General features: G+C 44.7%; 1 protein-coding gene and 2 pseudogenes across 2 annotated transcripts; 1 reads left to right on the top strand and 2 right to left on the bottom strand.

Moving 5' to 3' along the window:
* Nucleotides 1–7,631: 7,631 nt before the first annotated feature.
* On the top strand, nucleotides 7,632–13,244 carry LOC124001849. 2 transcript variants are annotated; one of them, XM_046308973.1, is made up of 8 exons: nucleotides 7,632–8,742; nucleotides 8,920–9,849; nucleotides 10,135–10,377; nucleotides 10,589–10,681; nucleotides 10,870–11,019; nucleotides 11,217–11,327; nucleotides 11,487–11,580; nucleotides 11,698–13,244. In XM_046308973.1, the coding sequence occupies exons 1-8, from the start codon at nucleotides 7,903–7,905 to the stop codon at nucleotides 12,789–12,791; spliced, it is 3,555 nt and encodes a 1,184-aa protein (XP_046164929.1). In that variant the 5' UTR covers nucleotides 7,632–7,902; the 3' UTR covers nucleotides 12,792–13,244. The 2 variants fall into 2 exon arrangements, with proteins under 2 accessions (XP_046164929.1, XP_046164927.1); XM_046308971.1 differs by having other exon boundaries at nucleotides 8,917–9,849.
* Nucleotides 13,245–13,421: 177 nt separating this feature from the next.
* LOC124001412 lies at nucleotides 13,422–17,196 on the bottom strand (annotated as a pseudogene).
* A 3,496-nt stretch (nucleotides 17,197–20,692) lies between these two features.
* On the bottom strand, nucleotides 20,693–25,440 carry LOC124001411 (annotated as a pseudogene).

Below are 25,440 nucleotides of genomic sequence, written 5' to 3'. Positions count from 1 at the left end.
TGGTCGGACCCACCTATGCGAAGCTAGCCACAATAAGGATTAGCTACATTAGTGGAATTTGCGGTTCGCCTTTAAAATAAAAGTCTTAACAGAAAGTGATGCAAATGAATACAAACAGTTGAATCATGCCATAATCGAATAGATCATGCTAAACGAGTTTGGAATGTTCTTATATAAATCCAACAAAAGACAATAATTAATCAAATCTGTTGAAATACCACTGGATGTATTAGACTTTAGAATTGCATTGGGGGCATACTTATTTCACTGTACAGCCTAATGGAATGTGGCTCAATGACATTGGGTATCAGTCTACTCAGTGACACCCAGAGAAGATTAGCTTCGTAGCTCTTATTGCAGGACTCTGAAACCACTGTGAATTGAGACACATTTATTGTACCAGTCAACCTACTATGTATATTGAACACTATTCCAGAGGAAAAACAATACAATGTGGATGTTTTGGAGCCTGATAACTCTTGAGGAGGACTTTGGGGGAAAATCACTTGGGTACTGAGTAGGCTGATACCCCATTGCATTGATAGCCAATCCTTAGGTCAGGCTGTACAGTGCAATATGAATGTCAATACACACAATAGGATGACTGAGGTGGTGATTTCCCACAGTCAGAGTCCCACAATAAGAGCTATGATGCTAATATTTGCATAAACTCTTCACAATTGTGTTCTGTGGGTGTCACCGAGTAGAATGATACCCCAGTTCATAGCTCCAAATTCCAATACTCCAACCTTGTTTAAACATGATTCTAGTCTAAATATGGCATGATTCCACCAATGAACCTTCTGCATCACTTTCAAAGATGGACTTTTCTTTTGAAGGCGAAACGCAAATGTCACTATTGTGGCTAATCCTTATTGTGGTTAGCTTCACAACACATAACGGTCTGGTGAAGCCATACTAGCCAGATGACACTAGCTGGCTGCTTATAACGGTAGTTTTGGGCAACATGGTGAAGTGGTTGGCTAGATAGTTATTTCAATAGGGGAACAACAAGTGGATACCTAGCAAATACTACCGAAATCATTGTTAAGAATATTGAAAATGACAGTCTACTGGTCATTGTTTTCAGACTGGTTGCATTGGTGCTAGCTAGGTAACGTTACCAAGCTAGAGAGGTAGCTAGCTACCCCAGAAGTTGCTAATTACATCTGTATCAAAGATATTTGCAAACATTTTTGATCCTGTTCGTTTGATCCTGATCTAATTTCAAATGCTCACACAGACATTTTACTATTTGGTCGAACAAATAATGCCTTATTACCAACTGTTATTAATGTTACAGCTTTGACAATGATCGTAATGGCTTGCACGTGCAAATTCAGCACACAACATTCTATATTTTTTGTTGTTGATTTTTTTAACCTTTATTTAACAAGGCAAGTCAGCTAAGAACAAATTCTTACTTACAATGACGGCCTACCAAAAGGCAAAAAGCCTCCTACGAGGTTGGGGGCTAGGATTTAAAATGAAATATAATATAGGACTAAACACACATCCTGACGAGCCAACACAACATTACATAAATAGAGACCTAAGACAACAACATAGCAAGGCAGCAACACATGACAACACAGCATTCTAGCAACACAACATGACAAAAACATGGTACAAACTTTATTGGGCACAGACAACAGCACAAAGGGCAAGAAGGTAGAGACAACAATACATCACGCAAAGCAGCCACAGCTATCAGTAAGAGTGTCCGTGATTAAGTCTTTGAATGAAGAGATTGAGATGAAACTGTCCAGTTTGACTATTTGTTACAGCTCGTTCCAGTCCTTAGCTGCAGCGAACTGAAAATACGAGCAACCCAGGGATGTGTGTTCTTTGGGGCCCTTTAACAGAATGTGACTGGCAGAACAGGTGTTGTATGTGGAGGATGAGGGCTGCAGTAGATATCTCAGATAGGGGGGAGTGAGGCCTAAGAGGGTTTTATAAATAAGCATCAACCAGTGGGTCTTGCGACGGGTATACAGAGATGACCAGTTTACAGAGGAGCATAGAGTGCAATGATGTGTCCTATAAGGAGCATTATATCCTTCCTGTTTGGCCCTGTCCGGGGGTGTCCTCGGATGGAGCCACAGTGTCTCCTGACCCCTCCTGTCTCAGCCTCCAGTATTTATGCTGCAGTAGTTTATGTGTCGGGGGATAGGGTCAGTTTGTTATATCTGGAGTACTTCTCCTGTCCTATTCGGTGTCCTGTGTGAATCTAAGTGTGCGTTCTCTACTTCTCTCCTTCTCTCTTTCTTTCTCTCGGAGGACCTGAGCCCTGGGACCATGCCCCAGGACTACCTGACATGATGACTCCTTGCTGTCCCCAGTCCACCTGGCCGTGCTGCTGCTCCAGTTTCAACTGACCTGAGCCCTAGGACCATGCCCCAAGACTACCTGACATGATGACTCCTTGCTGTCCCCAGTCCACCTGGCCGTGCTGCTGCTCCAGTTTCAACTGTTCTGCCTTATTATTAATCGACCATGCTGGTCATTTATGAACATTTGAACATCTTGGCCATGTTCTGTTATAATCTCCACCCGGCACAGCCAGAAGAGGACTGGCCACCCCACATAGCCTGGTTCCTCTCTAGGTTTCTTCCTAGGTTTTGGCCTTTCTAGGGAGTTTTTCCTAGCCACCGTGCTTCTACACCTGCATTGCTTGCTGTTTGGGGTTTTAGGCTGGGTTTCTGTACAGCACTTTGAGATATCAGCTGATGTACGAAGGGCTATATAAATACATTTGATTGATTGATTGGTGGCAAATATGATTGCCGAATGGTAAAGATCATCTAGCCGGTCGAGAGCACCCTTACCTGATGCTCTATAAATTGTGTCTCCGTAATCTTGCATGGGTAGGGTGGTAATCTGAATCAGGGTTAGTTTGGCAGCTCAGGTGAAAGAGGAGTTATTACGATAGAGTAAACCAAGTCTAGATGTATCTTTAGCCTGCAGCTTTGATATGTGCTGAGAGAAGAACAGTGTTCCATTTAGCCATATTCTCAAGTACTTGTATGAGGTGACTACCTCAAGCTCTAACGCCTCAGAGGTAGTAATCACACCTGTGGGGAAAGCAGCATTCTTCTTATCAAATCACATTACCTTTGTTTTGGAGGTGTTCAGAACGAGGTTAAGGGTAGAGAAAGCTAGTTGGACACTAAGAAAGCTTTGTTATAGAGCATTTAACACAATCCGGGGAGAGGCCAGCTGTATAAGACTGTATCATCTGCATATAATTGGATGAGAGAGCTTCCTACTGCCTGAGCTATGTTGTTGATGTAAATTCAGAAGAGCGTGGAGGCCTAGGATTGAGCCTTGGGGTACTTCCTTGGTGACAGGCAGTGGCTGAGACAGCAGATTTTCTGACTTTATACACTGCACTCTTTGAGAGAGGTAGTTAGCAAACCAGGCCAAAGACCCCTCAGAGACACCAATACTCCATAGCCGGCCCACACGAATGGAATGGTCTACCGTATCAAAAGCTTTGGCCAAGTCAATATAAATTGCAGCACAACATTGCTTAGAATCAAAGGCAATGGTGACGTCATTGAGGACCTTTTAAGGTTGCAGTGACACATCCATAACCAGAGCGGAAACCAGATTGCATACCAGAGAGAATACTATAGACATCAAGAAAGCCAGTCAGTTGATTATTGACAAGTTTTTTCAACACTTTTGATAAACAGGCCAAATAGTACTAGGCCTATAACAATTAGGATCAGCTTGATCTCCCCCTTTTAATAAAGGACTAACCGTGGCTGCCTTCCAAGCAAAGTGCACTTATTTCTAATTTGCCTGAATGAGAGCCAGTCAACCTCAGTATGCATGTGCCGAGCCTTTCGCCAAATGCAATTCTTGAGATGGAGTAACTCTGAAAGATAGCGGTCGAACCAGGGGCTGAACTTGTTTTTAATTCAAATGTTATTTTCTATAATAGAATTATGTTACTTGACGTGTCAAATTAAAAGCTTATTTAACCTGTCAAATAGTATTATTTGACGTGTATCTTTTTTGACACGCAAAGACCCAAACGGCGCTCCATACAGAAAAACCAAAGACAGTACAGTATGAAGATGGGCTAAAACTGCTTCTCCAGATAACGCTTGTAGATGGCGACATTGTCTAGCTAAGTGCATGCGCAGAATCACTTCATCTGGTCTCACACACTCCTTCGCTATAAAGTTGTTCTTGACAAAAATTCCAACATGTCCGTTTGTCACTTTTATGAGGTTAGAGTAATAACATTGCCTCGATTCTAGTTTGTGCATTTAGATTTAGAGAAAATTAACAACTAAGGAAGAATTTTTCACTTCTCTCATTGACTTTTCAAAACCCCGAATCCCAGCCCGATCTGCTTGGTCTGTTTCACATGCGTTCCCAGAAAATCTCACGATGTTAAGCCTCTGAGTTTATAAACTTTGTGGAACGACCATAGATGGTCTAATAAAGTCACCGGATGTAGTTATTTGCTCTGACTCATGTGCAGTGTTGATGAGTCTGCAGTCTTTAGCTCACGTAGCAGACAAGACCTGCTGTATGATGTACTACAAACTCATGGCAGGGTTAGACAGATGGGTATTCAGACAAGATTTACTTGGGTCCTAGTCCATGTGGGGGTAGAGGGGGAACTAGGCAGCTGATGTACTGGATAAACAAGCACTTAGTAGTGGGAATGTGGATGTTGTAGTTTCAATGAGCAAGGCAAATGCAAAAAGCCTGATATGGACAGTGATGGTGCAGACCACCCAATTTGCATATCGCCCCAACAGATCTACAGATGATGCAATCTCTATTGCACTCCACACTGCCCTTTCCCACCTGGACAAAAGGAACACCTATGTGAGAATGATATTCATTGACTACAGCTCAGCGTTCAACACCATAGTGCCCTCAAAGCTCATCACTAAGCTAAGGACTCTGGGACTAAACACCTCGCTTTGCAACTGGATCCTGGACTTCCTGATGGGCCGCCCCCAGGTGGAACGGGTAGGTAACAAGACATCCGCCATGCTGATCCTCAACACGGGGGCCCCTCAGGGAGTATGTGCTCAGTCCCCTCCCTGTACTCCCCGTTCACTCATGACTGCACGACTAGGCACGACTCCCAACACCATCATTAATAAAGGTTAAATAAAAAAGATTGCTGATGACACAATGATGAGACAGCTTATAGGGAGGAGGTCAGAGACCTGACCGTGTGGTGCAAGGACAACAACCACTCCCTCAACGTTATCAAGACACAGGAGATGATTGTGGACTATAGGAAAAGGAGGACCGAGCACGCCTCCATTCTCATTGACTAGGCTGTAGTGGAGCAGGTTTTTTAAATGACTATAGTCTATGACCAACAAAACTAACAAATATATTCCAATATGAGCCTCAAGAAAAGCCATATTCAAGGCACATCAAACATTTTCTAAAAAAGTGGGCTTTTACCTTGATATTTGGATTGAAATACAATCAACACACCAGTCAAAATTAAACTTTAACTTTTAACTTGACCAACAAACTAATTTTCATGGCTTCCTGGTGATGTTTTGTTCAAAGATAAGCTGTCAGCTCAATCTTTTCCCGACTTCCCCACCAGTCCGCTCCTGTGTCCACACAAATCGAGGTGCTCCGTCGGTTGTCAAACACTGGCAGCTGGGAAAGGCAGCTCCATCTCATTTACATCTTGACTCTTCATACAAATCATGCCCCGTAGTTGTGCCATGCATAGACGTCAAAATGCCAGTCCTCTGTCACGCTTAGGGGAGTCACAAAATTGACAACTGGGCAATGTCAGAAATGTCGGTGCTCTCATCTCACAGCCATTTTCCCTTTTTCACAAGCTGCTCTCAAGGTCTACAGAATGGTGTTTCTGCTCAGACTCACATTTAAAAAGAGTTGCCTTTTTTTTTCTGGGCAAACTTCGTCACAAACTTTAATCATGCAGTTTTTGATGAAATCCCCCTCCGTAAATGGCATTTAGCGATCTCTTCTGCCAAAATAAAACTGGCCTTGACAGCCTGGCCTTGTGATTTGGCTTTTTTGAACAGAGCCTGTCGAGATTTGAGGCCTCGTTTTAATTCCTCTGCCTTTTGTAGCCTTTGTTCCATGTCCATATTCTCCGCGTGTTTCGTTTCATAATGTCGTCTCAGATTATACTCTTTCAGTACCGCCACACTTTCTCCACACAGAAGACACACAGGTTTTCCAGCTACCTCCGTGAACAAATGTTTGAAACCCCGGTTCTCAGTGTCCACCTTCCGTTTTGCCATTTTTGATGGGTATCTGAAAGTTAATTTTACTGTGATGCTGACAACTGCTGTGCCACAGCCTACTGCTCGGTGCGTCACCGTTGCATTGTGGGAAATGTAGTATTGGTGCGTGTAAAAGATCTGCGGGCTGCCGGCTTGCTGCGGTCTGCGGGCCGGTTCTAATAATAAATCAAGATCATCCCAGGGGCCGTAAAAAACCTTCTCGCGGGCCGGATGTGGCCCGCGGGCCTTGACTCTGACATATGTGATCTAGAGTATCTTAACGGGTTGCATCACTGCCTGGTATGGAAACTGCTCGGCCACCGATCTCAAGATACTACAGAGGGTAGTGCGTACGGCGCAGTACATCACCAGGGCCAAGCTTCTTGCCATCCAGGACCTCTATACCAGGCGGTGTCAGAGGAAGACCCGAAAATGTGTCAAATAGTCCAGCCACCCTAGTCATGGACTGTTCTCTGTGCTACCGCACGGCGAGCGGTACCAGAGCACCAAGGTCCAAGAGGCTTCTAAACAGCTTCTACCCCCAAGCCATAAGACTGCTGAACATCTAATCAAATGGATACCCAGACTATTTGCATTGACCCACCTCTTCTATGCTGCTGCTACTCTCTGTTATTATCTGTGCATAGTCACTTGAATAACTCTAACATGTACATTGACTCTGTACCGGTACCACCTGTATATAGCCCCGCTATTGTTATTTACTGCTGCTCTTTAATTATTATTATTTTTTAATTAATTATCGTACTTTTTAAAACCTATTTTTCTTAAAACTGCATTGTTTGTTAAGGGCTTGTAAATAAGCATTTCACTGTAAGGTCTACACCTGTTTTTTTCACCTGATTTGATTTGATATGGCAGCAGCAGTGGAATAGAGACACTAAAGGCAGGCATCTATTCCAAGTACATAGGAAAGTCGGGGAGAGGAGGACGGCAGGAAGAGACAGAAGAGGCTATTTTTACACGACTAAGAGTGGGTCACAGACAGTTGAATAATACTTTAAATGTGATAGGAAATCATCAGACAGGAATGTGTGATTATTGCCAGGAAACAGAAACAGTGGAGCATGTACTGATACTGTGTGGGCAGTATGAGAGGGAAACAGAGAGGCTGAGATCCAGTATGAGGGAGAGGGGGATACAGGAAATGAATTTCAAAGCATACTGAGGAGAACGTCATTAGATACAGCCTCAAATATTGTGTTATCTTTTTTTAAAGAGAAACGGGGTTGGCTTTAGTTTGTCAGTCTCTGGCCCACACTCAACTACAGTAGGTGGCGGTAATGCACCACAACGTTGGATGCCAACTGCCGATAAACCCCACCGAAGAAGAAAATGACCGGCTACGGAAATGACACACGCTGGAGAAAAAAAATCTAGCCAGCAGCCACTCTGCTCACGTCTGTCTTTGCCGTTAGCTACCTTGTGTAGCGTTTAATGATTGCATCGTTTCACAGTATCCTCAACATTTATATATTTACAATTGCAGTAACCTCTGTGTCGTTTTTATTACTAACTCATAGGGTTGTAAGAAAATATCGAAATTCAAGTTACCTAATCTATCGATTGTTTCGGGTATTGCACATGAATATCTAGCTTGCTAGCTAGCCTGCTAGCTACAACAGTCAAAATGGCGGACAACGAGGATGAGAGCGATGTGTCAAGTACAACAACAGGGGCAGATCATGGTACAATATATCAAGTTCAATGTGTTTCTGGATTGCCAGAAAATGAAACCTCTACAGAATTGGAAAACCAGAACCAAGTCGGCGATAAATGTATTGAAGCGCAGGGCTTGACAGATTTTCTGCAAAGCTGCACAAAAGAGGAGACATTCGTTGCAAAGGACTCCCAGGTGGTTGTCGGCCAAACTGATGGAAATGAACAACAACCTGAACAAAACATAACGTCTATTGTTGAGACTTCAGGTATTGCAAATGGTGCAGAGTATTCTACAGTCAGTGCTGACTTTGTAAACGCTCTCGCACCTGGAACCACCATTATTTATGTGCAACCAGACGGTAGTTTTGTTGAGGGATCAGGTCTGACTGCAGAGGAGCAGCAACAGCTAGTGGAGCAGTTGGCCAAACAGCAGCTTGTTACAGTGACAGAGAGTGAGGCTGTTCGCCTGTTTGAACAAAATCAAGTAATCAAAACACTCCCTACTACTTCATCACAGACACAGTATACGATTCCAAGTACAGCACTGGCTCCCAATGAGCTGCAACAAGTGCTAGAGCAAGTGATCAAATCTCAGCAATCCATGGCCCAGACACCCAAGGAATCGGAGCAGGTCGTGACCACTCTGGACCCCACAACTGGCTTGTTCACGACTGTTGCAGCTTCAGAGATTACAGTAGGAAGCCCACATCCATTGGTCACTATGCAGAATGCATCACAGCAGCTGAAGAAGGTTGCGAAACAAGTGGCACTTCAGTCCCACAATGGTACGCGCCTGGTCCCGAAAAAGGTAACTACTTTTTGGATTCGTTTTTTTCTATTAAATTATTGCACATGAATTTCCGCGATATTTAATATGCTCAATTGTCTAATTCTGTGTTTGAAAAGATAACATTTGATCATAGCACTTTAATCCGATGCTATGAAATCTACTATCCAGATGTTATTGTTTATATTTTACCAGCAGGAAACCATCCGAATCCAAGTCCAGATGCCCTCTGGAAAGCAGGAGGTGAAAGGACCTACGCAGGCTACCATTTCAATCCCCCAACAGAAGAACTTGCCTTTGACGAGTCAAGGCCAGCAGGTCAAAGTGTCTACAAATGGCAGTGTGAGCAGCAGCCCCCAGATCATCCATATCACACCCATGGTTGGACAGCAACAGTACTTCCTACAGCAGAACCCTGGAGACCCTCCCATTCAGCTGCTTCTGCAGAGTTCAACCCCTGTGGTTGGCAGCCTGGTTCCTATTGTGCACAAACTGCCCATACCTGTTCAGACCCCAGTCCAGCAGCCTTCTGGTAAGGCCCCGGTCAACGGCACAGCAGTTAAACCTGCCACCGCTGCTGCCACCACGTCTGTCTCTGTCCCAGCCTCCACAGTGGAAAAAGTTAAAAGGGTCAAAGCCAGAGTGAAGAAGGCACCGAATATCAAAACCCGTTCCGGGAGGGTGTCCAGACCGCCCAAGTACAAGGTGAAGGACTATAAGTTCATCAAGACAGAGGATTTGGCTGAGGGCCATCAGTCAGATTCTGATGATTACTCTGAGATCAGTGTGGAGGAAGATGAGGATGGCGGGGATAGTAAAAAGGGAGCAGCATCTATGAGTTACAGTCACAAGCGGAAGGCCTTTCAATGTGAAACGTGCGATAAAGCTTACATAGGCCACGGAGGTCTGTCCAGACACTACAGGCTGAATCCCTCTCACGGTGAACTGAAGTCCCCTCCTGAAGGGACCCCAAAAACAGACAGCCCTGGTAAGAGAGCAGGCACTGGGGCTGAACATAAGAAGCCAACTGAAGAGAGTAATGCCTACAGTGTTAAAAATACATCAGGTCCTGAGAAAAGTGATGCCACAGAGAAAACGGCTGCTGCAACTTCAACCACTCAACAAAAAGTAAGTCGCTAGAAAGTTACCTTGTGTATAATCAAATGTTGACAAACGAATACCATTGGAATGTTGACAACCTGCAGCTAATTTATCCGAAAGCTAATATTATGGTGATGTCTGTCTGTTATGGTGTTGGTTTTCCGGACACAGATTAAACCTGGTCCAAGACAACAACAAAAATCAAGCACAGTGGAAAATCTCCATTGAACTAGCTTTTAGCCCGTGACTATAAGGCTTAATCTGTGTCTGGGAAACCAGTCCATAATGTTTTTACGGATTGTACCTTCACAGGTGGATACCACGGCAGCCCAAGGAGTAGCAGCTTCTACCAGACAGGCAGTGGGCCAGGTAGTGGTCCAGGCTCGGGGACCAGGGAGGCCCAGAGGACGGGGCAGACCACCTACCAAAGGCCTGCCGACGGTGGCAGCACACCCAGCAGTGAGACGGGGGCGACGGGGCCGACCCCCAAAGCTAGGAGGGGGAGTAGCCAGTGTGGAGCAGCAGGCCCAGCGAAGGAAAGCACGGCTGAAAGAGGTACTTCAAATTAGGAGTCAGAACACTTTCAACAAACGGTTGCTGCTAGGAATGTTTCTACATGAAGTTAAAAACAAGTGTTCAATATACAAACAAAATGTAGTTGTTATAATGCAAAAAAAACATGAGTATTTAGCAATGTTGTGAGTATAACATGAATCTCTGAACACATAAGTTGTTTCACTGTTTATGTCACTTGTTCCCTTGCTAGGTGACACACGAGTGTGATAATGAAGAACTGATGGAGACTGTGCTCCCTCGCCTGGCTAAGGTCATGACTGTCTGGGAGTTCCTCTTGATGAAGGTATGGTCACCACGCTAACCACCTGAAGAAACAGTTGCACGCCAATAAAACAATTTACACAATACATTGTTTTTGCTACACAATGTTTGAATGCACTTTATCGTACATTTTTAGCAACAGGCAAATATCGAATAAGACACAGTTGTAGTTTTTGGTTTACTGAATAATTGTATTCCATGAACCGTCAGGTGGAGAAGGGGCGGCAACCCAAAGCCCAGTTTTCGGATGTCTACCGGGAGTTTGAGCAGCTCCACAGCCAGGTGAAGAAGATGGCCCGGGACTATATCAGTAACCCTCAGCAGGGTGTCCACACGGCCTTGGAGGTCCACAATGTAGATGTAAGAAGTACAGCTATATTATTCAATTCAATGAAACTATACATTTGGGTGGAATAAAATACTATACAGACATCTCATTATTAGTATCACTACACTGGGAGTTGAAATGTATTCAAATGCATTGAGCAAATTGATTCTGTCTCGGAAACAAAATGTACAGAGTAAAATTGTTCATTAATGCAAATCCTGTTGCTTAGGTTGCCAAATCTCTTGGCATCGTCGATGAGGTGAACAGGTTGAAAGTCCTCCACCCTCCAACGCAGCAGAATGTCACCAACATGGCAACCAAGAATGTCCGCTACATGGAGGTAAGCACCATTTAATTTAGACTGCACACTAACTCTACTCTTGCTGTTATGGAATTATATATATTTTTCATAGTAATTCATTGTTATGAGATGCAAAAATGTAAAGGTAATTCTTAGGTTGATGAAAGTCTTTTGTTTCTTCTTTTTTTTTTAACCCAGAATTCTAAAATGTTACCTCCAACGAAGAGATTTAAAATGGAAAACCGGGTTGGTGTTCAAATTCATCAGAACGGCGTTGAGACTTCCAAAATAGGTATGTTGTATATTTTACCTACTAACAACCTGTGGATAGATATTTGATATATGTCCTAACCAAAACATGGAAGATCACACATTTTTGTTCTGCTTTCATTTCCCTGTATACTCTCAGAATCCAGTGAGGCCAAAGTAGAGAACACCGCATCAACAAGCATGAAGAACAATTCACCACAAACTCAGGTGCCCACCAAGAGCCCCGCGGACCCTCAAGCCACTCAGACTGCTATCGTCAAACCACAGGTTATCTCATCTAACCCAGAGACAAATGTAACACCCATGGAACTGATCCAGGATCACTTATCCAACAGCATGACAGAGTCAATTGACTCAGCGGGAGGAGAGGAGACCATGGAGACAGCTCAGGATGCGTCTGGTACGGAACCAACCGAGGTCCTGAGCACCAGTGACATGGGCCCTCAAGCCACTCAGACTGCTGTCGTCAAACCACAGGTTGTCTCATCTAACCCAGAGACAAATGTAACACCCATGGAACTGATCCAGGATCACTTATCCAACAGCATGACAGAGTCAATTGACTCAGCGGGAGGAGAGGAGACCATGGAGACAGGTCAAGATGCGTCTGGTACGGAACCAACTGAGGTCCTGAGCACCAGTGACATGGGCCCTCAAGCCACTCAGATTGCTGTCGTCAAACCACAGGTTGTCTCATCTAACCCAGAGACTAACGTAACACCCATGGAACTGATCCAGGATCACTTATCCAACAGCATGACAGAGACCGTTGACTCAGCGGGAGGAGAGGCCATGGAGACTTGTCAGGGTGTGTCTGGTACAGAACCAACTGAGGTCCTGAGCACCACTGACATAGCAGATCAAATGAAAGAGTTAGAGAAGGCCTTGGCCACCGACCCAGTCCCAGTAGATCAGCAGCCCAGGAGTAGTAGCACTCAGCCGCATCAGCCCAACTGTACCCTGGTCCCTGAGAGTGGCCTGACCCAGGCTGTCTCCAGCGGAGGCCAGGTAGTGGTTCAGGAGACCCAGGAAGGCCAGGAGATCTACATCCAGACCGAGGGGCTCACCATGCACCTAGCAGAGGGCCAGGAGGGCGACATGGCCTCTGAGCGCATCGTCATCGTCAACGGGCCTGACGGCACCACCATGCACATCCGCGCCCCTGAAGGAGTCCCTCTGGAAGCAGTCCATGCCCTGCTTGGTATTGAGGCTGAGGGGAAAACACAGCAGTGATTTGTTGTTTCTCCATATTCAACCCCCTCAACTTCACCCATATTGATTTCTTACTTCTGGTGGATTTTATTGTATTCCAAGTGTTCTTTATGAATTTGTAAACATTATTTTCGATGTGGTGTTTTCATATTTAGACAAATTAATAGCCCTTCCTTAAAAGTGTTTAGTTGTTTGTGATATGTTTATATGTAGATAAATATCAAAAGCAGTTTAAAAAAAGTTGCACTATTTTATTACTTTTTATATATTTGGGTGTAACATTTTCCAAACATAAAATAGGTTTGTAATACCATGGGACATTTATTCAACGGAGGGGAAACTTTAAAAGAAATCGTAAAAGTTGTGGTTTTATTCATTTCCATGTTTCATTTGTGATTCATTGTTGCAGTACAACCATTTCATATACTGTACAGTTTAGCTCATTTTCCTCTTAATAAAGAATGTGAGAACAAATCATTATTTTATTTAACGGAAAGTTGAAACCAGCAGCATTGCTGTGCTTCATTCAGTGCATGCGACTTCCTTTGTAACATCAATACAGTAGTTGTATGGCTACTGTACTTACAAGTCCATACACAGAATATAATCCCATTCCAATATGATTTCTTTTTTCAATTTATGTTAGATTTGTCAATGCGCTGTCTCTAAAAGAAGACCCTCTAACAGTAGCTTTGCACTGTTGTCTATGTACGGCTGATACAGCCTGCAGGAGAGGTGCACCATTGAGAGGTTGTTGTGTGAGCTAGTTCCTGAAGAATGGCCCGCTTCAGAGTCCGGTCACGCTTGTAGGCTTCGTAGCGATTGGAGGGGACCTCAGCTGAAATAAACATGGTGACATTACACAAAACCTACTTGTCATGGAACATACAGTGCCTTCAGAATGTATTCATACCCCTTGACTTATTACACATTTTGTTGTGTTACAGCCTGAATTCAAAATAGATTAAAGTCAAGGGGTATGAATACTTTCTGAAGGCACTAGATGATTCGTAATAAAAACACCTCAAGGATCGGTTTCCCATAAAAAACGTAAGCCTACACCTGAACTAAAAAGCACTTCATAACATTTTTTAGTCCAGAATTATGTGTATTCTGGATCCTACATGCATTTTCAAAGCGCAAGGCATCTTAAACTGATGGAAAGTCTCATCGAACTGTGATGTAGGCCAGGTCTGAAACAAAGGAGTTTGTCTTCCTGTTCCATATTGGAATTTCTCCAGATCGATGATCCCCTTCTCAGATTAAACTAATTTATCAATTTTTGTATTCAATACGTGTCTAATGGAAAGAGAAAATGGTCAGTTATCACACTGACAGCACAATTGTATACTGGTCTCAGATCTGTTTTTGTTGTGATAATTAACATTACGTTGGCAAAATAGTACGAACAGATCTGGAATCAGGCTACAATTGTTAGTGTTGCCAGAGAGAAAGGTGGAACAATCCTTAATCAAGATTTGGCTGATTGTTCCACAGTCTTTGATACTGTTCAATTATGGCACAAATTATGTATTCACCATTTTGTCCATGACACTTAGCAACTCTTGTAGTTCACTACTGTTTCCAAATGCATTCTCTGAATTAAATGTGTCCTGATCCTCCATCGTGACTTCCATCTCTTTATGTTAAACAGATTTTTTTTAAAGTGATGAGGAAGATTGCCATTTAACATTAGCATGACTTTCCTCCCAATTCCATTTATTGTCAAGCAAGACATCGCTAAACATTGTCAACCCTAGATTGACCATTTTATTTGCAATGGTGGATCCTTCATCATTCAGTCGGTCCCATTTCAGAATCAGATTGTGCCAGTCAGCTACATTGTCTTAAACTTTTCTTGCACTTCCAGTCACTGTAGACTGAGACTTTCTGCCAAGAGTGGTCATCTCAGATCCTTGTACTGGGGAAAATACATTTTTATGTTTGGCCAAAGAGTGTGCCTGCCTAGTATGCATCTGATGTGGCCAAATATATGGGAAGTGGTAGTTTATTAACAAACAGGTAATGGATAGTAGATTAGTATTTTATATTAAGATAGATAAAAGATACAACAAAACATAGCAAATTATTCACCAGCTGACATAGGAAGGCTTTTTACTAGCTATCATTTTGGTTCTATTGATGTATAGGCAGAGCCATATATTTAGAAATATATGGCTCTGGATGTAGCTAGCTACATCTGGGTCAATGATGTCATTTGAAGCTGGACCAGAGCTAGTAGCTAGTTTGCTAGCTCATCAGTAGCCTCATTGATAACCAGGCTTTCCTAAACGGGAAGTCCATGGCACAAAATCTGCTAAAAAGGGGTAAGAACCCGGTGTAAATCAGTGACGACTCGCAACATGTCAAACCAATCAAATGCCTTGCTTGGGCGGACTCACTAGATTTTTGTTGTAGGTGCAACAGTGCGTGAGGATGGCCGTGAAACCGTGTTTGTGGTAAACCGTACGATTAACAGGGACAAAACATAACCTTCTACAAGGTAAATCGTCTTCATTGCGACTGGACTGCACACGGGCTTCAGAAGAAATAACGGGACCTTTCAGGGAGCCATCCCCAGCGACAGATGACCAGCCGCCAGGTATAGGAATTCAACTGCTACAAGCATCGGTTTATGGTGCATTTCTGGTGCTCGCTATCGCGGGGCAATGCTGCTGGAGTCGGCATTGGCTGCCTGAGCCGGGGAGAGGGTTTCCCCAGCATCGCCACATGTTGCTGATCAGACCCTGTTCCTCACCGCCACCAGATCAACACCAGCTAGAGCTACTTGACGAGCTGTCGCCAGTGACCCTGCGTGCCTCTGACTCCCTGCCTGTCCCTGCACTAGGGGACCCTCCAGCAGCACCGGACCTGTCTGCTGCTACCTATAATGACTGGTCCAGCCCTGACATGGGCCCATGAATCCCTGGAAACTTCAAACTGTCTCACTCGTACAGGACATTTCTGATCCCCAGCTATATGGCCACCCCCCACAAATGAAACTGAAACTACACACTCCTTTATCCCATGCCCTCTTCTCACATGTTGGAATCTCCCTCCTACATACTGGTGCAAATGACCATAAATTTGCCACCTGAAACTTGCCCCACAACTGCGTGGCCACGCTTGACTCCAACACCCTCATTAGGTTTGCTGACGACACGATGTGGGAGGCCTGATCACCGACGACGATGAGACAGCCTATAGGTATGAGGTCAGTGACCTGGCAGTGTGGTGCCATGACAACAACCTTTCCCTCAATGTCAGCAATACAAAGGAGCTGATCCTGGACTACAGGAAACGAAGGGCCGAGCACGCCCCCATCCACATCGATGTGGATGTAGCGGAGTGGGTCGAGAGCTTCAAGGTCCTCGGTGTCCACATCACTAAGGAATTAACATGGTCCACACACATCAGCACAGTCGTAAAGAAGGCACGACAATGCCTCTTCCACCTCAAGAGGCTGAAAATATTTGCATTGGCCCTCAGATCCTCAAAAGGTTCTACAGCTGCAGAGCATCTTGTTTGGCTGCATCACCACTTGGTATGGCAACTGCTTGGCATCCGACTGCAAGGCACTTAACCCTAATTTGCTCCAGGGGCGCCATACTACTATGGCTAACCCTGTCAATCATAGCTTAGCTAAGTGGTATAGTTGTTCGGGTGCGTTTGTAAATTCGCTCTGGCTATCTACTCTGATTTCAGAGCACTTATCTGACTGTGCCAGATGCAGAGCGCAGAATAAGGGATGGATTTACTAACGCTCAACAGCCGTTGAATGTGGCCAGTGTCAGTAAACGTCAGCAGAAAAGCGTAATTAAATTGTTGACAGCAGCACAGTTACAGTCACCAACACTCTGGATAACATGAAAACTGCCTAACCAGCTCTGCTCGGGCGAGTAAAATGGTCAGAGTGAGGTGTTCTCTCATTTGTGACTGGAAGTAGCTAGCAAGTTAGCTTAGGTGCTTGACTGCAGTTGGGAGGTCAGAACGCTTGGATCAACCCTACTCCTCAGCCAGAGCATCCAGCGTGCGCTCTGAACGCTCCGAGAGAGAGAAACACACTTTGGCATTCCAGATTGAATTTAGCAACACACCCAAAGTCTTGGTATTAATTTGTTATGCTAACAAACTAGCAAGAGGTTGCATAACAACAGCATCAACTTCCGGCAGACAGGCGAAGCGCTAGTACGCTCAACTGAAAGGATACCGTTTGTTTACTAAAATGAACTAACAGTATATAGTATGGGTATTCGAACACAGCTCAGGTCAAAATAAATTTAGAAATCTATGTTATTCAATTATTGCACCCACACTGCTCACGCGTGTAAAATAGAAATCAGTTCTATTCTGGCGCAGATCGCGGTGCAAGTCCTGCCTCTCCCGTCTCCTTATTGGTTTATAGAAGCAGGTACCTACGTGCCATCTCCTCAATGGTTTTACCCACGTGGGTGACTGAAAGACGAACGAGGGCAGTGGCTGTAATGCACCTAATTTATGAAAGTTGTCAATCGCAATATAAAGTCAAGAGAAGAAAAAGCCTGGAAGGAAGAGAGATGACTAGAAACAATTCGGTTGACCGTTTTATATGTGGATTAATTGGCGGAGTAGAGGACCTTGTGCATTTCAGGTAAAATAACAACTCAATGTTTATATCCCAGGACAAATTAGCTAGCAACAGCAAGCTAGCTAAATAGGACAAATTATCTAGCAAGTGCAAGCTAACTAGCTAAATTGCCATAAATGTATAATTCTTTTCGACCTGTCCCCAAATTAATATAATTGGTTCAGAGTTGGTTTTATATTTTAACCTGCCTGTCGTGATCGTGTTTGGTGTGGGGGACAAAATAGATTTATGCACGACGGCGCACGCGCGCAGAAGGTTTGGGTTCCGTGTTACACGATTTCTAAATGTATTTTGCAACGCTCGCGCACGCGACACAAGCGGTGTGGTCAGCCTGTAAGAGTTCAATTCTGATTTACGGGCCCTTCCCAACAATGCAGAGAGAGAAAAAATTGAATAATAGAAAAATAACACAAGGAATAAATAATACACTTGGAAATATACAGGGTACTGGCCAAAAATGTTACTCGCACTGAGCCAGAATCATCCCTGGCACTGAGCCAGAATCATCCCTGGCATGTTCGCGATCATTGCGTTAGAGAGTCGGAAGCCTTCACCTCACCTGTCCGCGCAGGTTCTTCCTGTTCTGTCACATTCAATTTCTGAAAGTTCGACTGCTGAGGATTGTCAGAAGAGGAACATCTAATTATCTCTCCTGTACTTTAACTCAAAGAAAGTACTCGGCTTGTATTTCGCAGATGTTGGTTTACATTGTCAGTAACAAGCACACAAATACATCATACAATTTTTTACTTTACTTTTTTTTTTATTCAATTATTTTCTCTATCAAAAAGAAGACATATAGTAACTCATGTTAAATTCAGAAGTTAGGTTTTTCGTGACAGACTAAGGTAAGCTAACCCCATTCCGTACAAATGTGCGCAACCGCGACATTCAAACGAGGCTGCAAAGAAAACAAATGGGACTGTAGCGACATTGTTGACATCAAAATCTGGTGTGTGAACTACATTTCTATTCCAGCGTTGATTGACATAGTAATGGCTCTATAGTGTTGGAGAAGCTGTACGTTACTTCGTGACGTGTCATGGCGTAACGTACATGCGCATAAATCAACTAATTATGTCTTACTGCCTCTCTCCACCAGGTGTAGCACTGCTCTCACCGTTTAAAAACAAGAAAGGGACAGGATAAGGGGGATACCTAGTCATTTTTTGCATCATCACTGCAAGATTTCATGACTCTCAAAAGCTGCTGTTTACTTCTGAAGATCACTTTAGCACCGCCCTAAAAACCCGATTCAAATTCGACACAAACCTTCAAATAGGTATGTAATGACACATTATATAAACTCTTTATAGTGTTTTATTTACATTTTAGAGGCGATAAGCTGATAAGTTGGACAGATCGAGTGAAAAAAGCTGTTTCCCCACACATCTCTCCTTCTCACTATCACGCAATAGGTTTAGCTTCCCCACCTGTCATTTAAAAAAAGACCCGACGGAGCTCATTGTCTTCTTGAATCATGCAGAGATGGGCATCATGAAGGTCTCGTCATTGATTTTGTTGGAAAGGGGAGAAATTGTGCTTTACATTGGTATCGATATTACAGTTGATCTGGAAGTATTGTTTTTTGGGCACTAAAATAAGGTCAATTGTACAGACCAGGGCGATGTACAAAAGTGAGTGAGTTCATGTTAATTGTTCAACAGATGGCAAAAGGAAGACCACAGAATAAGAGGATGTATGAAATAGCTATCTGTAACGTCGACGATGGGAGTCAAGAAACAGGTGGTAAATTTAATATAACGATACAACACAGGAGTAGCATCTAGACATGACCAACAGAAACAATGCTGCTTGGGGAAGGAACTTGAGGGAGTGCCAGATAAGGGGAGGTAATGAGTGAGGTAATGGAGGCCAGGTGTGCTTAATGATGAAGCGCAGGTGCGTGTAATGATGAAAGCCAGGTGCCGTAATGATGGTTCCCTGGACAGGTGATTAGTAAACCGACAACGTCGAATGCTGGAGGGGAGGAGCTGAAGTAGACGTGACACTATCAATGTACTGTTGATAAATATGAGCAAAAAAGACAGTATAAAATGAACCTGAAACAAATACTGAGCTATATTGCATGCAAAAAAATGAAATGATATGTCTTTATACTAATACAATTACTCAGAGAAAGATTTTGTTTAACAAGTTTTTTTTTTAAATCCCTCAAAAAGATAGGGCTCCCTTCTGAGGACAACGACACAGCCCTTCTAGATTTTTTATGAGATTGGAGAACATATTGGGAGGGACTGGATAACATATTGGGAGGGACTGTAGACCATTCCTCCATATAGAATCTTTCCAGATCCTTGAAATCCTAGGTATGTTTTTTTTTCTGCATATGCACCCTTCCTTCGATTATAAAGGGCTCTGGCCCCCCAATGGTGGAACAAACTCCCTCACGACGCCAGGACAGCGGAGTCAATCACCACCTTCCGGAGACACCTGAAACCCCACCTCTTTAAGGAATACCTAGGATAGGATAAAGTAATCCTTCTCACCCCCCCTTAAAAGATTTAGATGCACTATTGTAAAGTGGCTGTTCCACTGGATGTCATAAGGTGAATGCACCAATTTGTAAGTCGCTCTGGATAAGAGCGTCTGCTAAATGACTTAAATGTAAATGTAATAAACCCACCACTGGTGCGAGGCCAAAGAGCTCTATTTTCATGTCACCTGACCATGGCACTGGTTTCAATCCAAGTGACATTGCCATTTAGAAAACTCCAAGCATGTTGTTAGATGACATGAAAATAAAGCTCTTTGGCCAGGCACACCAGTGGTAGGTTTGGTGTGGAACGAAGGATGCATATACAGAAAAGAACCCCCATACCTACTGTAAAATATGTTGGTGGATCTTATGGGGATATTTAACTTCCACTGGTCCTGGGCCCCTTGTTTAAGGTCAACTCGGTACCAGGAAATTTTAGCCAAAAGCCTGGTTGCCTCTGCAAGGAAGCTGAAACTTGGCCACTAGTGGATCTTCCAGAAATACAACAACCCCAAGTACACATCAAAATCCACAAAGAAATTGTTAATTGACCATTTTGCAATGGCCATCTCAGTCTCCAGACTTGAACCACATTAAAAACCTGTGGTTTCAATTGAAGAGGGCTTTTTTTGCTAATAATATATCTAGGGTGCTAATATTTTCAGTCATGACTGTATGTTTATCTCGGTCAAAGTCCCTTTGTGTAAGTAGGGGGCTGTGTGCTGCTGTGTTTGGCAGACTGTCGGTCCCAGAGTCTCCTTCAGTCGGTGCCTAGTGGTACAGAGTTTGTAGGTACTAAGTATTCATATCAGCATCCTCTGCCCCTTCACAGCACCTCTGCTAGATTTGGGGATAGTATAAATTCCATAATGTGACCCTGCAATGGCCCCTGGCATGCAGGCGATGTGTCTGTGCCTCTCCCCCAAGGCCAGATTGTCCTCTCCAGGCCAACGTAGCGATTGGGCAGACCATCCCGGGGCTCCAGGCAGTGCAGCACACAGAACATGGCAGTGGGGACAGAGTGTAGCGCTGCAATGCTATTGCCTGAGTTCAAACACAGAAAGAAGCCGATCTTTAGAGTTAACAAAAATCTTAGAGGGTGTCACACCCTGACCATAGAGAGCCTTTTATTCTCCATTTTGGTTAGGTCGGGGTGTGACTAGGGTGGGTAATCTAGTGTGTATTTCTTTGTTGGCCTGGTATGGTTCCCAATCAGACGCAGCTGTTTAGTGTTGTCTCTGATTGGGGGTCATATTTAGGCAGCCATTTAGGCAGCCATTTCCCCACTGGGTTTTGTGGGATCTTGTTTCTGTGTAGTTGCCTGTGAGCATTGTTTGAGCTTCACGTATAGTTTATTCTTTATTGTTTTTTGTGTGTTTGACTATCAATAAAATATGTCGAACCGATTCCACGCTGCGATTTGGTCTGAGTGTATTTACGACGATTGTGACAGAGGGATAATGGCACCACTGAATATTGTCACGCCCTGATCTGTTTCACCTGTCCTTGTGCTTGTCTCCACCCCCCTCCAGGTGTCGTTCATCTTCCCCATTACACTTATACCTGTGTTTTCTGTTTGTCTGTTGCCAGTTCGTCTTGTTTGTCAAATCAACCAGTGGTTTGTCTCAGCTCCTGCTGTTCCCTAGTCGCTCTTTCCCACCCTCCTGGTCTGTCCTGACTCTGAGCCCGCCTGCCTGACCACTCTGCCGGACGTCCTGTACCTTTGCCCCTGCTCTGGATTACCTACCTCTGCCTGATCTAACCCTGAGCCTGCCTGCCGTTTTGTACCTTTGCCCCACTACTCTGGATTATCGACCCCTGCCTGCCTTGACCTGTCATTCCCCTGCCCCTGTTGCTGTAATAAACATTGTTACTTCAACACAGTCTGCATTTGGGTCTTACCTGAAACGTGATAAATATAGTATGTATTTACTCCATGAGTCAATACTGACCTAGATCCGATATGACCTCCTCAATACTGACGCTATTCCTTTCCATCACGTCCTTGACTCTGTGCAGACGATAACAGAATGGGAACTCTGGCTCGTTGAGGCTGGATGCAAAACAGAAAAGAAAGATGTTTGTTATAACAAGAGGAAATAAAAGTTGAGAACCAAAAACTCTCCTCCATGCATCAGTTATTTCTTCAAGCACCCTCAAAAAGGCATCCCCTTATGTTTGAAGTTCTCATTCTCTAACTGCACATTAGTACTACATGTCAAATTCTCAGCCTCTAAACTAAAATGGTATGCTGAAGCCAAATCCCAATGATGTACTATCTGTGTAAGTATCATTGACGGCCAACTGTCGTACACGGTGAGGCGCCTCCTGAAGGTTCGACCTCAGGGCAGGGGATTCCAGTACCGGGGGTAGCCACGGGGCTATAGCGGCATGACAGCGCATCTGGATTGATATTCTTGGATCCTTGTTGGTAGGAGATTGAGACGTTAAACCAGGTGAAAAGCAGGTCCCACCTAGCTTGCCTGGAATTGAGACGCTTGGCGGTGCAGAGATACTCCAGGTTCTTGTGGTCTGTCCACACAATAAACGGATGTTCCGCCCCCTCCAACTAGTGTCTCCACTCCTCCAATGCCATCTTCACCGTGAGAAGCTCACGATTCCCCACATCGTAGTTCCTCTCCTTGGCATTGAGGTGATGGGAGAAGAAGGCACAGGGATGTAACTTGAGGTCCAGGGCAGAACGCTTGGACAGGACATCCCCCACTCCGACATTCCGAAGCATCAGCCTCCACTATAAACTGACTGAAAGGGTCAGGATGAACCAATATGGGAGCAGTGGTGAAACAGTGCTTGAGGTCCCGGAATGCCCGATCAGCAGCTGGAGACCATGTGAATGGAATCTTGGGAGAGGTGAGTGCAGACAGGGGGGAAGCCAGGGTACTGTAACCCCACATAAAGCGGTGATAGAAGTTGGCAAATCCCAAGAAACATTGCAGCTGCACTCTGGATGTAGGCTGGGGTCAATCCACCACCACTCTCACCTTCCTGGGTTCCATCTGTATATTCCTGCAGCGATGATGTAACCAAGGAAGGGGATGGTGGAGCGATGGAATTAGCATTTCTCTCCGCTTTCACAAAAAGCTGGTGTTCCAGTAGGCGATTGAGGACCTGTCGGATGTGGAGCATGTGTTCTTGGGCTGAGTGGGAGAAAACAAGGATGTCATCGAGGTAGACGAAAATGAACCAGTTCAACATGAGGCGAAGAATGTTTCTAACCAGGGCCTGGAACACAGCAGGGGCATTGGTGAATCCAAATGGCATGACCAGGTATTCGTAATGGCCGCATTGAAGGCAGTCTTCCACTCGTCCCCTTCCCGTATCCGCACCAGATGGTAGGCGTTCTACAGATCCAACTTGGAAAAAACGGTGGCCCCCTGGAGCGGCTCGAAGGCCGAGGCAATGAGTGGCAGTGGATAGCGGTTCTTCACCGTGAAGTCATTGAGCCTTCTCCACAAAGAAGAACACTGCCGCGGTGTGGGAGGCAGAAGGACAGATACACCCGGCAGCTAGGGAGTCCTCGATGTAGGTCTCCATGGCCTTGGTCTCCGGACCCAACAGAGAGTACAGTCGTCCCCGGGGTGGTGTGGTTCCTGGAAGAAGGTTGATCACGAAATCATAGTGTCGGTGCGGAGGAAGTGAAGTGACCTGGGCCTTACTGAAAACCTCCCGGAGGTCCTGGTACTCTGCGGGAATGGCAGAGAGGTCCGGGGCAACTTCCGAGCCCACAGGAAGACGTCCCGGGGCAGGCTGCGCTGACTTCAGACAATGGGCGGGGCTCCTGGTCAGGGCAGGCAGAATGGTCAGAACCGGGGAAACTAGGAAACAGAACTTGAGAAAGCAGGGAGATGGGAAAACACGCTGGTAAGACCTGACAAGACGAACTAGAAACAGACAAACAGAGAACACAGGTATAAATACACTGGGGATAACGAGGCACAAAGACAGGTGATACAGATCAGGGTGTGACAGAAAGTAATTACACTCTGGCGTCACTGTGAGCAGCATCTTCTCCTTCCGCCTCCTCCATCTATAAAATGAGTTTGTTAATAAACTTGTGTGGCAGTTCCAAAGCCCCTGTAAGCGCAGGTGGACCGTTAGGGCCTGGAGTACTGCTCCATTGTAACACAGAGAATAAGAGTGGGTCAGCGTCGCACCAAGCCTGGAGTACTGGGAGCAGAAAGAGAGGGAGAGAAAGAGAGAGAGGATATACAGAAGTACAGCTGTACTTATTGAGCCGCTAACCTCATTGCACCACCATTCCCAAATGAGCCACGACCACTGAACTGAGCCAGTCCTGGCTGGAAGATCATTCAAGTATGGAGATTCAAGCTTCCTCAACACCTGGATTACACCTGCTACTTTGCAAACCTGCAGAGAAAAGCAATATTATTTTTAAATATAATTTATAGATGCTTAATAGGTGCGTATGAACAGTACTGAAACTGTAATGCAGACAGACCTCTGTCTACTTTACCTGCTTGCCATGTCTTGCTCGTAGAACCCTGCCCAGTCGAACCCTGCCCTGGTCAACAGAGACTGGACCAAACAGCGTGTCATGGCAGTGTCATCACGTAATGTAAAATACCTGAGGGGAAACCACAACGACGATATGATGACGACATGAGAATATGTGGTGATGGGTGTGTGATATTGGGCTTAGGGGCACATTCACAGAAGACAGCTATAAATGTGTAGCCTTTTTCTATTCAATAAATTGCTTAATGTTGCTCTGAGCAATGCACACATTTGATAGGGCTTAGGGGAGGTAGATGCATGGTGATAAATGTGAGTATTTGTACTGTAGACCTACACATTAGGGGGCTTTCACACCGAATTGGTTTGGAGCTTTTGTTTTCCAAACTCTGGTGCGTTTTCTCCCTTTGTTCGATGAGTTGGGGCTGGTGTGATCACTGTCCGCACTCGGGAGCGCACAGTGGTTCGCTCAAAAAGGGTCGTCTCGGTCAGATTCAATTTGTACCATGGTGCGGTTCCCTGCAGGTGAGAATGCAGTCCGGACCAGACACAGGAAAATAACCCGCTGGGCCAATAACCGAAAGGCTGCTGGTTCGAAAACGTTACCCGACAATGTGAAAAATCGGTCGATAGGCCCTTTGCAAGGCACTTAACGCTAATTTACTCCAGGGGCACTGTACTACTATGCCTGACAATGTAAAACAACACATTTTACCGCACCTATCTGGTGTGTAACAATAAAACATAATATAGGCTACTGAATATAGCCTATTTACGTCGCAGGAAGAGAGGTTATTGCGCTGTTTCCTCGTGCTTGTTGTTGGAAGCGAAAGTAATATGAAGATTGGGACACAGTGATGCTTTGTGATAATCGTAGATTTAACGTGAGCATTTTTTTTTCAATAAACAAATGACTTTCATGGACACATGGCACATTGAAATGATCCGCCAACGCAATCTCCCAGCACCACAGCAACCAGTGCACCGCTGAACCAGGACAAAGAGGCTGGTCCTCCAGCTCCCACTGACCGCACCTCCACGATAGCCAT

The sequence above is a fragment of the Oncorhynchus gorbuscha genome, linkage group LG17 (assembly GCF_021184085.1).
Source record: "Oncorhynchus gorbuscha isolate QuinsamMale2020 ecotype Even-year linkage group LG17, OgorEven_v1.0, whole genome shotgun sequence".
Lineage (NCBI taxonomy): Eukaryota > Metazoa > Chordata > Actinopteri > Salmoniformes > Salmonidae > Oncorhynchus > Oncorhynchus gorbuscha.
The sequence above is the reverse complement of the archived record's forward strand: the minus strand, read 5'-3'. Positions and strand labels throughout refer to the sequence as shown.

What these genes read in the sequence shown, in the direction of transcription:
- LOC124001849 (XM_046308971.1), top strand. Translation starts at nt 7,903, where the DNA reads ATGGCGGACAACGAGGATGAGAGCGATGTGTCAAGTACAACAACAGGG. An exon ending in CGCGCCTGGTCCCGAAAAAG is followed by an intron (nt 8,743 to 8,916) that starts GTAACTACTTTT and finishes ATATTTTACCAG; the next exon opens with CAGGAAACCATCCGAATCCA. An exon ending in CGTTGAGACTTCCAAAATAG is followed by an intron (nt 11,581 to 11,697) that starts GTATGTTGTATA and finishes GTATACTCTCAG; the next exon opens with AATCCAGTGAGGCCAAAGTA.